This window comes from Taudactylus pleione, unplaced genomic scaffold, assembly GCF_031769625.1.
Source record: "Taudactylus pleione unplaced genomic scaffold, aTauple2 ptg000117l, whole genome shotgun sequence".
In the NCBI taxonomy this organism is placed as follows: Eukaryota; Metazoa; Chordata; class Amphibia; order Anura; family Myobatrachidae; genus Taudactylus; species Taudactylus pleione.
The window spans coordinates 6,785,527-6,802,760 of NW_028284519.1; the positions used below are offsets into that span (position 1 = coordinate 6,785,527).

At 46.9% G+C, this 17,234-nt stretch overlaps 1 protein-coding gene across 4 annotated transcripts in view; it reads right to left on the bottom strand.

The window, feature by feature from the left end:
* Positions 1-17,234, bottom strand: part of CHD9 (chromodomain helicase DNA binding protein 9) — a 262,211-nt gene that overhangs the window by 126,383 nt on the left and 118,594 nt on the right. For all 4 annotated transcript variants that reach the window (XM_088471863.1, XM_088471864.1, XM_088471865.1 and 1 more), the window contains exons 11-14: positions 14,661-14,782; positions 12,713-12,956; positions 12,206-12,382; positions 1,425-1,568 (exon numbers count right to left, since the gene is read on the bottom strand). In XM_088471863.1, coding sequence (XP_088327989.1) covers positions 1,425-1,568; positions 12,206-12,382; positions 12,713-12,956; positions 14,661-14,782 — 687 coding nt within the window. The remainder of the gene's footprint in view (positions 1-1,424; positions 1,569-12,205; positions 12,383-12,712; positions 12,957-14,660; positions 14,783-17,234) is intronic.

Below are 17,234 nucleotides of genomic sequence, written 5' to 3' on the forward strand. Positions count from 1 at the left end.
CTCACTAATTAGCAGGGCATGAATACTTAAAATAATGTATATCAATATATTTAGTGCACAAATTAATTTCATAAAAACTGCAAACCCACCTGTGATCCTGTGTAAGTTCACAAAAAAACTACAAAGCCAGTCACTAGAAAATGAAAATGAGTTTTTTACTCTTTGATAAGGCTTCCATTGGAGGGAGCGAAACCGGTCAGAGCACTGTTCTTATTAGATCTGCTACTATTTGGGACTTTGGGGGTCAGAGTCGGTCGCAAGCGCTGAGCGCTCGCAACCGACTCCATGTTGCCCCACACTGGGCATGCGCACGACGGAGCCGGCTCCGTTGTGCGCATGCGCAAGACCCGGCTAGCAATGGATGCTCCGTCGCTAGGGGTCTCGCAGCAGACGGGGCGAGCTGTCGATGGTGAGTGACAGCTCGCCCCGTTTGGGAGGCGGGCAGGGGCATGCCTGCCCAAACGGAGGCGTTCCCGCCAGAACGCTTGCCGTTTGGGGGCGGCTCCACTGACATCATTGCTGATGTCAGTGGGCAGCTTCCTGCTCGATCAGAGCAGAAAGCTCCCTGGGGCTTACGAGTGCCCAGACCCAACCTTAGGGTCTGGTCGTAAGCCCCGATGGTCTTTACCATCGCGACCATCACCCATGTCGGTCGCTAGAGCTGTGGGTGTTAACCCACAGCTTAGCTATCGACAAGGAGGCGGTCGTTTAGGATGCAAGGGCGACCGCTTGCAACTAACGACCGCCTCTGAATGAGGTCCTTTGTGCGGCCGGTCCCTGTATCTCCAGCACTCACCTTAAAGAGCAGAGAAGACTGAGACGTAGACTGGCCTATTCTGCAAGCCAGGAGAGAGTTTTTTCTGCAGTGTGGAGAAGGGCTGCCACAGGCTGACAAAATTACTGCCCAGGAGAACTGTTTGCACACCTTGGCCCGACGGGGCTCCAAATACACCTGAACCGGAGCTTATTAAACGGAGGAGCGGACACTCAAAGAACCTTACCTTTACAGTCTAATGTGGTGAGATCTTATAGTGACATACTTTGCTCCATTAACACTATATTGAGGAAAAGAACTAGGCTATTGTATGCACCCACCTCTACATGTAAGTGTGCAGATTTTTAGCATGTTATAGTGTATAGTACGAATATGTATGCTGTTTATGTTTTTTAGGACTTAGATTATTTAATAGAAATAATATATTTTAAACTATTCTGGCATCTTGATCTTATTTGGTTCTGCCATATTTGGTATTAGTATTGAATAGCATTTTTATATACATCAAATTAGCGCATCAGTATTTAATCATGCAGTGATCACAACTGTTCTCAAAAAACAGAATTTTGACCCCAAATCGCAGGAGAAACTGTATTTTACATTTACACTCTACAAAACAGTTGCCTGTGAACTTCGTGTCATATAGTACCTGCTCCTCTGTCTTCAGGTCGCCAAACTCTTGCATGAATGTAGACTCAGAGGGAAAGCGCAGGGGTTCCAGGAAATGCAGGAGGCTGAAAAGTTCCTCCACTGTGTTTTGCAGAGGAGTTCCGGTTAGGAGCACTTTATGTTCCTATGAGATAATGGAGACACTTGGCTCAGGCCATTGTATCAAGGCTGAAGCTGCAGAATGAAGGGCCAGGAACCCAGATAGGCACATGGTAATTCAAATGCAAAAGCGGTGTACCTTCTATTACTAATAATTTATACTACATGTACCACCCCAAAATATTTATTAGAATCCCCAACCAATCCAATACAATCTCTATTATCCATTTCCTGCAAGTGCCACAGTCTTCAAGTTCATTTATCCCTGGCAACAACAGTAAGTAGTTGGCATACCGTGACAAACTATACAGAGATTAGCCAACATGAATAGCCAAGTTCAATAAACTTGACAAATACGCCAGGCAGGTAGTTGCAGAGCTTAAACAGCAAGGTAAATTCTGTGCTGGATCTTCTTAATACAACAAACATTCTGTATGACTGTGTATGCATTAGTTTGGGCAAGGTATTTTTAAAATTAAGTTAGACATTCCTTTTCATGATGGCAGTAAAGACGCTAATATTGTCATTAACAATACTAAACTGGCACACGAGCAACATTAATTGTTTGACATAACATTAAGGAAGATAAAACAAGAGATATGGTAAGAACTTACCTTTGTTATCTCTGTTTCTACGAAGTCCATAGGGTCCACAGGGTTGACCTTGGGGTATAGCTGGATCTGGATCCATGGGCACCACGCAGTTAAAGCTTTAGCTGCTCCCAGGATGCACTTGGGTCCGTCCTCCTCTATACCCCGCCCCCGGCCACAGCACCTCAGTTGGTAAGCAGCCAAGGCCGGAGGAGGAGACTAAACAGAGAGAAGGAAGACTGGAACACACAAGAAACCATACTCACAGAAATGGGAGACGGAAAACCGGTGACCAGCCACACAGCCCATTTGAAGCCAGGTGCGTCAGGGCGGGCGCCCTGTGGACCCTATGTACTTCGTAGAAACAGAGATAACAAAGGTAAGTTCTTACCATATCTCTTGTTTTCTACTTCAGGGTCCATAGGGGGTCCACAGGGTTGACCTTGGGGATGTCCCAAAGCAGTACAACTAAGGGCAGGGACGCTCCTGTGCTGAAAGGAGTACCCGGCGCCCAAAGGATGCATCCTGAGAGGCAAAGGTGTCAAACGCATAGAACCTCAAAAACGTTTGAATTGAAGACCAAGTGGCCGCCTTACACAGCTGAACAGCAGAAGCGCCACGTCTAGCAGCCCAAGAGGGACCCACAGAACGAGTGGAATGAGCCTTAACAGAGGCTGGCACAGGTAAGCCCTCCTGTGCATAAGCCTCACAAATAACGGAACGAAGCCAACGGGCTAACGTTTGTTTGTTGGCAGGCCAACCCCTCTTGTGAAAACCAAAGAGGAAAACAAGGAATCAGACTTCCTAACCGAAGCCGTTCGGTCTACATAAATTCTAAGCGCCCGGACCACATCTAAGGAAGTCTCACCAGCTGAAAGATCAGGGGACTGAAAAGCTGGCACAACAAGTTCCTGATTAATATGGAACTTCGAGACCACTTTGGTCAAAAACTTAGGACGAGTGCGGAGCACCGCTCTGTCCTGGTGAAAAATCAGGAAAGGAGGGCGACAGGAAAGCGCCCCCAATTCAGACACCCTCCTGGCCGAAGCAATTGCCAGGAGAAAAACAGTCTTAAATGTCAGCCACTTGAGCTCCACCACCTCAAGAGGCTCAAACGGAGGACCCTGCAGGACCCGTAGCACCACCGCCAAGTCCCAAGGAGCCACAGGAGGCACAAAGGGAGGCTGGATCCTGAGAACACCTTGGAAAAAGGTGTGAACGTCTGGTAGTATTGCAATCCACCGTTGAAACCACACGGACAAGGCGGACACATGAACCTTCAGAGATGCAAGGCGTAAGCCGAGATCCAATCCTGACTGAAGAAATTCCAAGATCCTAGAAACTCGGAACACCTGAGGATCATAATGTCTGGACTCACACCACTGAAAGTAAGTGTGCCACACTCTGTGATAAATCCGTGCTGAAGCAGGCTTGCATGCCCTGAGCATGGTACCAATAACCGAACTGGAGAAGCCCCGAGACCTCAAGACGGCTGTCTCAAGAGCCACGCCGTCAAAGACAGCCGACCCAGATCCGGGTAAAGGCAGGGCCCCTGAGACAACAGGTCCCGACGCTGAGGAAGAAGGTACGGAGCGTCGATGGAGAGGCTCCTGAGATCGGAGTACCAAGGACGTCTGGGCCACGCCGGAGCTACCAGCACGAGCATGCCGCCGTCCTGCTTGAATTTTCGCAAAACCCGAGGAAGCAGGGATATCGGAGGAAACAGATACGCCAGGTGAAACGTCCATTTCACCGACAGCGCGTCCACCAGACTTGCACCTGCGTCTCTTGTCCTTGACCCGTAAACGGGCAACTTGTGATTGTGACGGGAGGCCATCAAGTCCAGCTCCGGCAGTCCCCACCTGTCCACGAGTAGCTGAAACACCTCTGGGTGAAGCAACCATTCCCCGGGATGCACGTCGTGACGGCTGAGGAAGTCCGCCTCCCAATTGAGGACTCCGGGGATGAAGACCGCCGAGATCGCTGGAATGTGACCCTCCGCCCAAGTCAGGATACGAGACACCTCCGACATCGCTGCCTGACTGCGAGTTCCGCCTTGGTGGTTGATATACGCCACCGTTGTCGGGTGGCGTTGTCGGACTGCACCTGTACCGCCCTTCCGTGAAGAGCGGGGCCGGACGACTGCAGGGCCCTGTATACTGCCCGCAGTTCCAGGATGACCCTGAAGCGACAAAGAGCCGGTCACTGCCCCCCAACCCCGGAGACTGGCATCAGTCGTGAGCAGGACCCAGTCCGGGATCCAAAATGGGTGCCCCTCGACCAGATGAGCTGTCTGAAGCCACCAAGCCAAAGATTGCCGAACGTCCGGAGATAACACCAGCACCTGAGAGCGGATCCGGTGAGGTAACCCGTTCCATTCTGATAGAATCAGCTCCTGCAGGGGCCGGGAATGGAACTGGGCAAATTCCACCATGTCGAATGTCGACACCATGGACCCCAGAACTCTCATAGCCGAATGGACCGACAGGCGGCAACGGCTCAGGCAACTGCGTATCCGCAGCTGTAGGGAGGCGACCTTCTCCGGAGTCAGGAAGATCCTTTGCTGACGCGAATCCAGCAGGGCTCCCAAATGAACCATCCGCTGTGATGGAATCAGGGAGGACTTTTTCCAATTTATCAACCACCCGTGTGCTTGCAGGCAAGCGATCGTCAGGTGGAGATTTTGAAGCAGTACCTCCGGGGAGCTCGCCAGCAACAGGAGGTCGTCCAGATACGGCAGCAGCCGTACATTCTGGTTCCGAAGATGTGTGGCCATGACCGCCATAATCTTCGTGAACACCCTCGGTGCCGTGGAGAGACCAAAGGGTAGCGCCCGGAACTGATAGTGGTGTTGAAGGATAGCGAACCTCAGATACCGCTGGTGTGAAGATGCTATCGGAACATGGAGGTAGGCGTCCTGGATGTCCAGGGACACCATGTAATCCCCCGGTTCCATCGCCAGAATGATGGAACGTAACGTTTCCATCCTGAACTTGGGAACTCTGAGGAATTTGTTCAGAGACTTCAAGTTGAGGATAGGGCGATGAGAACCATTGGGTTTCTGCACCAGAAACAGAGACGAACAATACCCCGTCCCTCGTTGTGATAGAGGAACGGGAACAATGACCCCTGCTTTCAGCAAGGACTCTATAGCCTCCTGAACCTGTATTATTATTATTATTACCAGTTATTTATATAGCGCACACATATTCCGCAGCGCTTTACAGAGAAGATCTGGAAATTCACATCAGTCCCTGCCCCAGTGGAGCTTACAATCTATATTCCCTACCACATGTACACGCGCACACATACACACTAGGGGTAATTTTTGTTGGGAGCCAATTAACCTATCAGTATATTTATGGAGTGTGGGAGGAAACCGGAGTACCCGGAGGAAACCCACGCAAGCACAGGGAGAATATACAAACTCCACACAGGTAGGGCCATGGAGGGAATTGAACCCATGACCTCAGTGCTGTGAGGCAGTAACGCTAACCATTACACCGTCTGTGCTGCCCAACTTGGTCTTGTCCTGAGAAGGACTTGTGCAGAAAAACTGGTGGGGTGGTCTGTGCCCCTGGGAGACCACTTCTCGAACCCAGGCATCCGTGGTGGTATTGTGCCAGCACTGGGCAAATAGAAGAAGTCGGCCTCCCACTCTGAGGTCCCCCAGAGGGAGGCCCGTCCCATCAGGCCGCAGGTTTATCTTCCTGCTTGGAAGAAGGGCGCCGAGCACTCCAGGCTTGCTTCTTGGGTTTAGAGGCCGTCTTACTCGCAGACTGTCTCGGGAAGGACTGACCTTTCGCCTTACCCTGAACCCGAAAGGAACGAAAAGCCGAACTCCGAACCTTAGCAGGCAGTGCCGCCGAAGGGAGGAAGGCCGACTTGGATTTAGCCAGGGTGTCCACTATTTTGTCCAAGTCCGGACCAAATAGTAATTCCCCATTGAAAGGTAAGGCCTCCAGACCTTTCTTTGAATCAGAGTCGGCTCTCCAGGACCGCAACCATAAGGATCGGCGGGCAGACACCGCTGCAGCCGATACCCGCGAGGTCAGCAGACTAGCATCTAAAGAAGCTTCTCCAATGTAAGAAGCAGCGTCCCTCATTTGTCCCAACAACGCCCGCTGGACATCCGGAGCGTCGTCCGGGAAGGTATCTTCCAATCAATGGCCTTGGCCACCCAGGAGATGGCCATGGACGGTCGGGCCACCGCCCCGGAGAGGGAGTAAATAGACTTTAAGCAAGTCTCAACTTTCCTGTCCGTGGGATCCTTCAGCGAGGATATCGACGGTAAAGGTAAGGTGGCGCCCCGAGTTAAACGGGTGACATGGGAATCCACCGCCGGTGGAGTTTCCCATTTTTTACAATGTGCCTCAGGGAAGGGGTAATTAGAAGCCAACCGCTTCTGAGGAAGCAATCTCTTACTGGGCGCCTGCCAAGCTACCGCCATATGATCCGTCAACTGACCCGACAGGGGAAACACCGCAGAAGCCACCTTAGTTTTATTGAAACTAGGAAACTTCGACTTAGGAACCGGTGCCTCATCCTCTATAAGAAGAATAGCTCGCACCGCCCTAACTAGTGCTCGCACATTAATGGACGACTTGGTATCCATTTCCTGGACCGAGGCGTCCGAGTCAGTGTCATCAGGGACCTCCCCATCATCTGAGGAACCCTCTGAGTCCGATACCTGAGCAGCCCGTGTCATGAGTGGGCGTTTTGAAATCCTAGAAGGCATGTCAGTCTGCAACATTGACTGAAAAGCCGAGGAAGCGGCCGCCAAATTTTGCACGGAGTTGGAGAGCACATCCACCCAGGGTGGAGGAGTCACCATAGGGGCCTGAAAAGGTACCACAGGCTGCTGCGGCACAGGGGAAGCCTGTATATACATAGGCAACCCCACATAGGGACCCACCGACTGAGACCCAGGAGGACTCCGCAATAACTGCGGGACACCCGGGGAATGGGGGATGGTCGGCTGGGGCAACGCCCTAGTAGGGAGAGCAGTCGGGACCGACAGACGGTCCGCAATAGACACCAGCACTTGAGAAAACATCGCCCACGGTGGTTCCTGCGCCAGAGAAGGTCTGGATGGGCCAGGAGCCACCTGGCATCGACTACAGAGGCCATCCTGTGACAAATCCTCCCTATCTACTCCTGCAGAACAGCGTCCGCAGGAGGCCAACACCGGAGCCACTGAGCGCTCAACCTCCTCGTCTGACATGACAGAATATATTATATAGTCAAAAAATATATCTGGCAACAGGGCAGAAGAAAACGCACTCACCGGTGTGCTAAACAACAGCCCACAATACGGCACTGTGTAGCACACAACTGTATGTGACGGACCTCACAAATACGTGATCTATATAAGTGAGGTCAGTAGAAACGCCCCTCCCCCACACACCTGTAGGGCTTGTAGGAGAAGTAAAGGGACAGGTATAAGCTGACAGTAAGCGGAAAATAAGCACAGACAGGCAGCACTAGCAAAAGTCACATACCATGCAGGAAGATATACTCACTGCACCTTTACACTACAATCAACCTCCCAGATTCAGTGTCTGGGAGGGCTATAGTGCTGTGTACGCTGTCCTTAATCAGGGGAGAGGTACACAGGGGGACCGGTCCGCGTGCTCCCTGAAGATCTGCGCTGCCACTGTGAGAAAATGGCCGCTGGAGACCTCAGAGGAGGAGTGGCCGAGGAATCTGCAGCTCAGCGACGCCAGACTCCGTGTTGAAAGGCCCGCTGAGCTGAGGGGAGGAGCCGCTAAACAGGGAAGGCTTCCTCCCCTGGCTAGCATATTAACCCCAGGGCTTGCCGGCATCCCGTTTGCCATATATCCCTGGTGGTCTAGTGGTCCCACGGGTTATTCCTCCTCAGAGGGGGAGCCCGCCGCCACCGCTAGCGGCCCCCGGTCTGTCCCCTAGGACCGGGGGCAAAGGACTGCATTTGCAGGCAAAACCCGCGAGCCGCCGCTAATCGGCGACTCGCGGCTTACCTTGTCCCCGGCGACTCCGGCAGCAGTCCAGGGAGGGACTCAGAGTCCGGCTAGTACGGACTCTGGCCTCCCGCCGCGATCCCCAGTGCAGTAATGGCGTCGCGGCGCCAGCGGGGAAGGAGAGCGGCAGCGTGGGCGTCTGCATAGACAGCCCGTCGCTGCCACACTAGAGCCTCTGTTTTAAAATAAAAATCTAACAGGCTCTTTTTTTTTTTTAAATAAAAATAGAAAGCTTTTGGGGGCTGCTCCTGCAGCCCCCCTGCGCAGGTGACCCGACTCCGGCCGGGCACCAACTCAAACTGAGGTGCTGTGGCCGGGGGCGGGGTATAGAGGAGGACGGACCCAAGTGCATCCTGGGAGCAGCTAAAGCTTTAACTGCGTGGTGCCTATGGATCCAGATCCAGCTATACCCCAAGGTCAACCCTGTGGACCCCCTATGGACCCTGAAGTAGAAATGGGGAAATGCCATCAGGAACTTCTAAAAATTCAAATATTTCTTTCTTAATTTACAGAAATGAATGAGTGACAGGTCTAGTGCAGGCCTGGTTTAACAGAATGGGAAAACATCAAAATCTATTTTCCCTTTATCACATCCACAAAATAACCTACAGAAAGGATGTAAATACTTCATGACAACTTTAGATTAGCCAAAAGACCCAACATGTTCCCATAACACACACTCTTTTGTGTTAGTTTGAAATACAGCTGAATATTTTTGTTCTAAAAGGTTAAAAAAATAGATGCATGTATGGATGAAAATATGAATTGTACTTTCGTCAGGTAAAATAAATAAAATCCCATTATCTTTTTATGCTGAAACATCACTGCACCTCACATGCATAATTAACAGGGGTTCGTTGTATGCAACCACATCTGAAAATAAACCGCATTCTATTCCATGCATACATACAGATTTGTGCTCATATTTGTATCTGCCTCTGCTTTAGTCATTATCGGACACTAATGCTGGCCACAGACATAGCGATGTGTGCGCGATTTCCCTTTAAAACTCTGCTCGGCAGCTCTGCACACGATTTGCTGTTTGCAGTGTCCAAACATCAAACGATCATTCGTGCAGCCAGACATTTCTCTTGTGCATTTGTATCCCAGATTGGCAGATCTGCCCTACAGCACGACAGATCTGAAGATGCGATGTGCGACCAGCGGGTACGTCAGTGATTTACTCAAGAATTGGCCATATTTTACACGATCTGTCGTTCCAATGTGTCGGAATCGGCCAGATCGGGTAAAATATCGCTGTGTGTGTGGCCAGCTTAAGTCCCCCATTTCACTATATTCGAAGAGTGTCCCTGAACTTAAAAAATCCTTTTTATGGGATCGCATTGGACTGCACTGGATCAAGAAAACTATTTTTTATTTATATTATCAATATAAGATTTAATAATGCAATAAACCACGGTTTGAGGAATGCCTCATTAAAATAAACACACAAGTACAAATAAAGTTTTTTGTTTTCTTACTATTTTGGTATAATGTGCTAGGTCCAAATTTTAATGGGGTTTATATATGCAATGCACAAACTGGTAACCCAACTTAAATAACGTGTTTATGAGCATTTTCACATCCAATTTTCACACAAATGGCAGTAATTAAGGGGCCTAAGTGTGCTGGCTTTCTCATGGTTACCACCATGAGGTGTTATGTAGCTGTGCCCATTAACATTGCAACTTCTGGTACATAGTACGCTTAGCTGTTTATAACACCAAGTAGTAAACTCTTCATACATTCTAATGTATTTCTTCTATTCTTTCAGAAGAGGAAATGGCGTGCTTCACTTTATTTCTGGTCATTTGCCAAATCTGAGTTTATAACGGAAAATGTCAGTATCCTGTGTGCCATATAGCTAAGGGAATAAACAGACTACATTTAGGAGAAACACAGTCACATAATTTACCTGCCAATTTAACACAACCGGTTATTAAAAGCAATTTTTAAAAAAAGATCCCCCAGTTTCAGTGTATCTTGTGACTAATATGAAAAATGGATGTAGCCATGGGGTTTCCAAACTGGGAGCCGTGGCACAACACTTACAGGCGTGCCACGGGTTGGTGGTCCAGGACCAAATGAAATTATTTATAGTCAGTGCGATAAGCAAAACCAGTGCTGGTGACTACCAAGCATAACATTTGTGGACAAACAGAAGCGCAACCCTGTCCACCACCACAAAACTGAACTTAAGGATATCAGATGAGTACAATTTATTTCATTTAATATTTTGATTTAGACTTTCTCAATAAGAAATTTTTGATCCTAGGAGGTGCCATGAAAAAAATTCTGATATTCTAGGGCGCCACGATTCAGAAAAGTTTGGGAACCACTGATGTAGCCAACCACCTGCCTAAATGGAATAGGGCAATGTATCCAACCAATGCAAGAGGACACATTATAGGGAGTCCTTTCTTGTGCTTGATAGTTTCAATCATTAAGTACATTTGAAAACATTAGGTAATTTAAGGAGTAATCCAGTAATGGGGCATACTAAAAGCAGCAAGTTTGGGGGAGGAAAAGGGCAGCAAAATGGAAAGGAAATACTAAAATCTGACTTGATGTAAGTCAATTTAGCATCTGTGGGGTATAATCTCTTTATAGACTGAAATTACCACATTCCCTGAGTGTACAGAATCAAAAAATCTGGCCAAATATATATAGCTACAAAGAAGAGTAAATGAATATAGCAAAACCTGAAGGACTGTATAAACAAGCCAGTGATTAAAAGGTCACATGAAAGTGGAAATGCATTTAAATATAATATTTGGAGTGAAAATAATGCAGTTGAGAGCACTGAATGTTACAAACACATGCATGAATGCCCAAAATTACTATGCACCTATACAGAGATGGACATCTATAAAATCAGACGTATGATCCTGCAGATCTGGTCATTGGTGAGAATAACTGCAAACCGGCCTGTCCACAATCTCAATAAGGTAATATTACAGTGGACATTCCTAACACAAAGCAAAGAGAGATAATAGTTCGACAAAATACTGATTTCTCTCCTACAGATTAGCACAACATATGGATACCAAACTCTCCCTGGTTTTCGACAGACGCTACATTGAAATGCAGGAAAAACCATTACCTCTTTCTCAATCTAAAAAGGCCACTATCAAAGACACCAAGTTAACGAAGTATCACATTATTTCAGAGATATGACAATATTTGCAGATTTATTGAAGTCTGCTCAAAATAATGATAATTCTCAGTAGCCAAGATTATTAGAGGCGAGTTCCTTTTGTCTCGTATTAGATGTAAGGACTGCATGCTGGTCACCATTTAGCTCAAGATCCTATGAAGTCTATGAAGAGCTGTAATCCATTGGATCCTCTTCAGGGCTCTTTGACAGAGGGCCAAATGTAATAGGGTGAGAGTTTAGAAAATGTGAGCGTTTAGCAGTAAACTGTCACATTGGTCGTGTTTTATCTTCAAAATGGGAAAACATCTGGATGAGAGTTTAAACCGTGAAAGTGTTTTGAGTTTAAAAACATGCAAATTTGCTCTTTTCTCAGACTCTATTACATTGACAGAGTTTAAAAAGTGTGAGAGTGCTACTGCTAAACTCTCACATTTTCTAAACTCTCACCCTATTACATTTGGCCCAGCATGTGCTGAAAACTCAACGCAAGAACCAAAACGAAAAACTATGCTTTGTATAAATAGTGAATTCCGGAATTGGTATGAAATACCGACAGTCAGGATTCTGGCGGTCAGAATCCCGATGCCGGGATCCCGACAGGGTTAACAGACCGACACTTGTTGGTCGGTATGCTAACCCTACCCCTCTACCTACTTAACAGTCCCTCTTTGGTGCCTAACCCTAACCTCCCCCTCTAGTGCCTGAACCCAACCGCCCTCTCCCTGCACCCTAAACCTTACCCTCCCCCCTTAGTGCCTAACCCTAACCCTCCCCCTAGTAGCTAACTCTAACCCCCCAAACCTAACCCTATAGTTATATCATCATACCATCACATTACAGTCATTAAGCAACATACATTTATTTAGTTATACAAATACAGAGAAGCGAATTAAACCCAAGCAAGCAAGACACCCACCAGATTCATGAGTTTCAGACCCTCCAGGAGTTTGCAGTTCTTATTCTTCAGCCTGTGCGCCTCGTCAATGATCACACATCTCCACTCAATAGCATTGAGCTCTGGGCAGCCCCCCAAAATCATCTCAAACGTGGTGATGATGGCTTGGAACTTGTATACCCCTCGGACAATGCGACCCTGTGAATGTATTCACATTTACCACACATCATGCACAAGAACGTCGTCCCACAACTCCTGTTAGTCCAGATCATTAAGAGCTCAGTCCACTTGGGTGGAGAATACCAATTAAAATTAAGTGAATTACAACTGCATTGTTTTCATTTAATTAAGAATACATCCATCAAATAAGTTGTAGATGTCCATCCTTTGAATAATAACAATTCAGCTATTTTACAGACTTTTTTTAATGTTTTAATTAAATTGTACATTGAGCATTCCTGTAGATGTATTGTTATGTTATTTTGGACTAAATATGAATTGTTGGGTACGCTCAGTAAGAAGCCATACCTGGGAATCCCGAAAATACATCTCATATTGTTGAATCATTTGTCGGCTGATCATGCTACCATGGTACACAACCACATTGAGATCTGTCCAAGTGCGAAACTCTCGTTCCCAGTTAGTGATGGTGGAAAGTGGAGCGATGATGAGGAACGGGCCATGGATCCCGGCCAGCAATATCTCATGGAGGAATGTGATACTCTGAATAGTTTTACCCAGGCCCATTTCATCTGCCAAAATACAGTTCCGCCTGTGAAGGGGAGAAACATTCACTGACTGAGTATAAAAGACTCCATTCGCAACATCTTTCAGCTCAATTTCCCTCCTACTCTATATCTTTAGGACTTGTACGTTAATTTTCTCTCCAATTCTAGCATCAGCTTTTCACACTCTTGCGATTAATTCTCATTTACATTCCAGAGCTTGCTCATATTCCAAATGTTGTTTTATATTAATAATTCCAGATGCTACAACCCCCTACATTCATTTCATGTCCGCTCTTACATGCATAATATTCTACCAACAGTTTCCAAAACTTCAGAGGACTCAGATAGGCGCATGGCCATTTTATAAAGAGAAATTGCCCTGGGCCAAATATCAGACTTTCTAATAGTAAACTCTGCATAGTAGAGATCCTGATCCTGAAAGAGTGCCCCTGGCTGGCAGACCTTGGCTGACTAGAACAACACAACAGCCTTTGTTTCCATGATGTGGGTTTGGGATTCCTCTTACAATGGACTTTAATGACCAAACTGATCTTAAGATGTATGATGTAAAAAACTACAAACCTCATTGCTAACCTAACATTATTACTCCTGACAAATGCATAACGCTGACAGTATCCCCTGCACTATATATGAACCTACACCAGGCTTTAATTCTTCACCTAAAATAAACCTAATTCCTAAATCTTCATATACAGCAAGTGAGAATGTTAATCAGATTTTAAATCAGAACTACGGTAGTCATAGATATAACATCAGCCTAATGGTGCACACACGGTCAGATTTTTCTTCAGATCTGAACGATAACGATTTTAAAAATCGTTCAATCGGTCATATCTGAAGGAAAATCTGACATATTTGAACGATGCATGTTCCCGATGGTCAGATAACGATATCTGACATCTGATGTGTTTGCAGTCAGATTTGGACGATTCCATTCATTTTAATGCAGTCAAAAATCGTTCATAGTTCAAATCGTTGGTCAAATCGCTCATATCGTTCATCTGACAAATCTGACCGTGTGTATGCACCATAAGTGCTAAATCTGAAACATACATTGAGCTTTGATTCGGGATGTGGTCAGGAAGCTGACGGTCGAAATCCAGACCACCAGCTTCCCTACAGTGAAGCCCTGAATGGGACTAATGATAGGAGTCTAAATACCGACACCCATCATTCGCTCCACGCCGAAATCCCGACGACGGCAGACCGAACGTAGGTAAGCCGGGTGTCGGGAGCTCATAGCTGCGGAGGGGAGGGTTAGGCACCCCCCCCAGGAGGGTTAGGCTAGGGGAAGGGGGGGTTAGGGTCAGGCACCCTGCCGGGAGGGTTAGGTTTTGGGTGTCGGGAGGGGTGGTTAGGGTTAGGCACTAGGGGGGGGAGGTTTGGTCAATTTGGCACCCCTAAAGGAGGGTTAGGAGGGGGGGGGAGAGGGGAGGGTTAGAGTACTTTCTTACCCTAGTGGGAATCTTCATCGGCCGGCCTTCCGGCGTCGGGATTTCATCCGCTGGGCTTAGAACCGGCGGTAATACATACAGTTTGACCAGATTCCCGTGCAAATTTAACGTGTTTGTTTTGCAAATTTGGTAAAATAATGTAACGTTCGCTCAGGCCCACTAATGTGTTGTATTGTGGGAGTAGCAGGAGAGAGAGACAGTATATGTAAATAATTTAGTGGTGCTTTGGCTAGCCATCTCATACCATTAGGACAAAGTGATGGGTTAGTTCACCTGTTATACCAGTTGAAAAGCAGCCAGTTAAGCCCTTCCAGTTGGTATTCTCTGAGCTGATTACCAGTTTTATATTCCCGAGACAGGTGGATTTTCTTCCAGGAGTTAGAAGGTGGTCGATCCTTGCAGAATAAAAGTAAATTCAGTCAGAAGCTTACTAAGCTATTGTTAAAATGAAAATATACACAGTTAACAATAGTTATTATTCCTACAGTACATCTGTGCAGATTTCGATTAATTCATATAAACAGAATTACATTTTGATTGAACAGTCCAGTCATATATAAAGGTCAAGAAAAAAGTGTGTCCCCAGTGGCTACAAGTATCAGAAACATTGCTAGATTGCTTGCATGTCTTAGGCTGGGTGCACACTATACGATATGTCGTTCAATCAGCAGACAAATGACATATCACATGCATCGGCGGATGTGTACAGACAATATGTATGAACAACATGGTTCACAGACATATTGCATCTGCACAGCCGATGCAGATATATCGGCACCTCTGGCTGTGTGTAAGGGAGACCCCACCGACCACCCGTACACTTGCTGCAGGGACCGCCGGTGACGGACATATCAACTGAACGGGCAAAATTAAATACCCGACAAGTTGTGATGTTGGCGCAAACACATGAAGCAGCAGATTGGTCAGTGTGTACTGGCTTACCAATCGGAAGCTCGGTCTGCAGATTCCTAGCTTGGCGGATATGTCGTCCAGGTTTGTACCCACCTTTACCAAACAGTAATGTACATAAACACGTAAAGGGACTATATTGGATTGTGCTGATCACATTGATCTCCACAGACGGATGTAGAACCACACATAGCCGCTGCGTGCCTTTGTATTATAATGCTCATTGTATTGTTTTTGTACTGGCTACTTTAATATTATTCATAAAATAACTTACAAAGATATAATAAACACTAGGCAAATTAGTTAAATACCGGTACATTGGATCACAAATAAGTGGACTTTGTCAGACTTTATTCAGGGGAAGTACCAGATGTATTAACTACTTTATCAATACTGGTGGGTTTAAATGGGAAGCTCTTAAGTTTTTCAAGTTTCCCCCCATTTAGGAAAACAAATTTTGTGCAAACAGATAAATATGCACCCAGTTGGTAAAAAGTCATTACATTGTAAGTATGGGATGGCACACGATTACTGAGAATTAACGTTTGTAGGAAAATAAATAAAAGGCGTATACACTGCAATAACAATTTATTATAATGTTAGCTTTTTTTCTCATTTGTAATTACTGTAACCAATGCTTGCTTATGCTGTAGAACATACTTAAACACATATTTTGCTTCCCCATGAAACTATACCTACCTAACCATCCAGCAAAGAATCCTTGTTCTGCAGAAGGGAAAACAGGATTTTGGTACTTACCGTTAAATCCATTTCTCCGATTCCACAGGGGACACTGGAGCTTCATGACAGTGCGGTATAGACGGTGGGTTGAGTTGAGCCTGGCACTTTAAGAATCTACAAGTGTGACTGGCTCCTCCCCTTCTATGCCCCATCAGCCCCAGTTTTAAAGAACTGAGCCCGAGAGGAGACAGAGAACAGTCTAAAGAACAGAGAAGGAGAGCAGGAAAAGAAACAATCCAACATACTGACACACTGCAAGAACACAGCAGGCTGCAGGGATGAACAGTCACACAACCAGAACAGACCAAACTGCAACAGAACTGAAGCAGAACAAGTAACTGATAAACAGGCAAGAAGTACTGGGTGGGCGTCCAGTGTCCCCTGTGGAATCGGAGAAATGGATTTAACGGTAAGTACCAAAATCCTGTTTTCTCCTTCATCCACTAGGGGACACTGGAGCTTCATGACAGTGGGGATGTCCCAAAGCTACCCTCCTGGGGGGGGGGGGGGTAAAGAGTGCTGAACGCCCTGCAAGACACTGCGACCAAAACTTGAAGCAGAAGCCGCAAAAGTGTCAAATCTGTAGAAACGTACAAAAGTATGAACCGAAGACCACGTAGCTGCTCTACAAAGCTGTGAAGCTGAGACACCTCTACGTGCTGCCCAAGAAGTACCTACAGAGCGCGTAGAATGCGCAGAAAAGGATACCGGTGGTGGTCGAGCAGAAGCAACATATGCCTGACGAATAGTCAGACGAATCCACCTGGCCAAAGTCTGCTTAGACGCAGGCCAGCCACGCCGATTGGCATCATAAAGGACGAACAGAGCCTCTGATTTACGTAGTCCCTCAGTACGGGCCACATAAATGCGAAGTGCCCGAACCACATCCAAGGAGTGAGAATCCCCGGAAGAGTCCGACAACGCTGGCACTACAATCGGCTGATTCAGATGAAACTTCGAGACCACCTTGGGCAAAAAGGAAGGGCGGGTACGAAGTTCCGCCTGATCCTCGTGAAAAATCAAGTAAGGGGAACGGCAGGACAAAGCTCCAAGTTCAGACACTGGTCTGGCCGAAGCCAGGGCCAATAAAAGGATCATCTTCCAAGTCAAATACTTCAATTCCACATCCTGCAAAGGCTCAAAGGTGGATGACTGAAGAAAAGATAAAACAAGATTCAGGTCCCGAGGAGCCGTGGG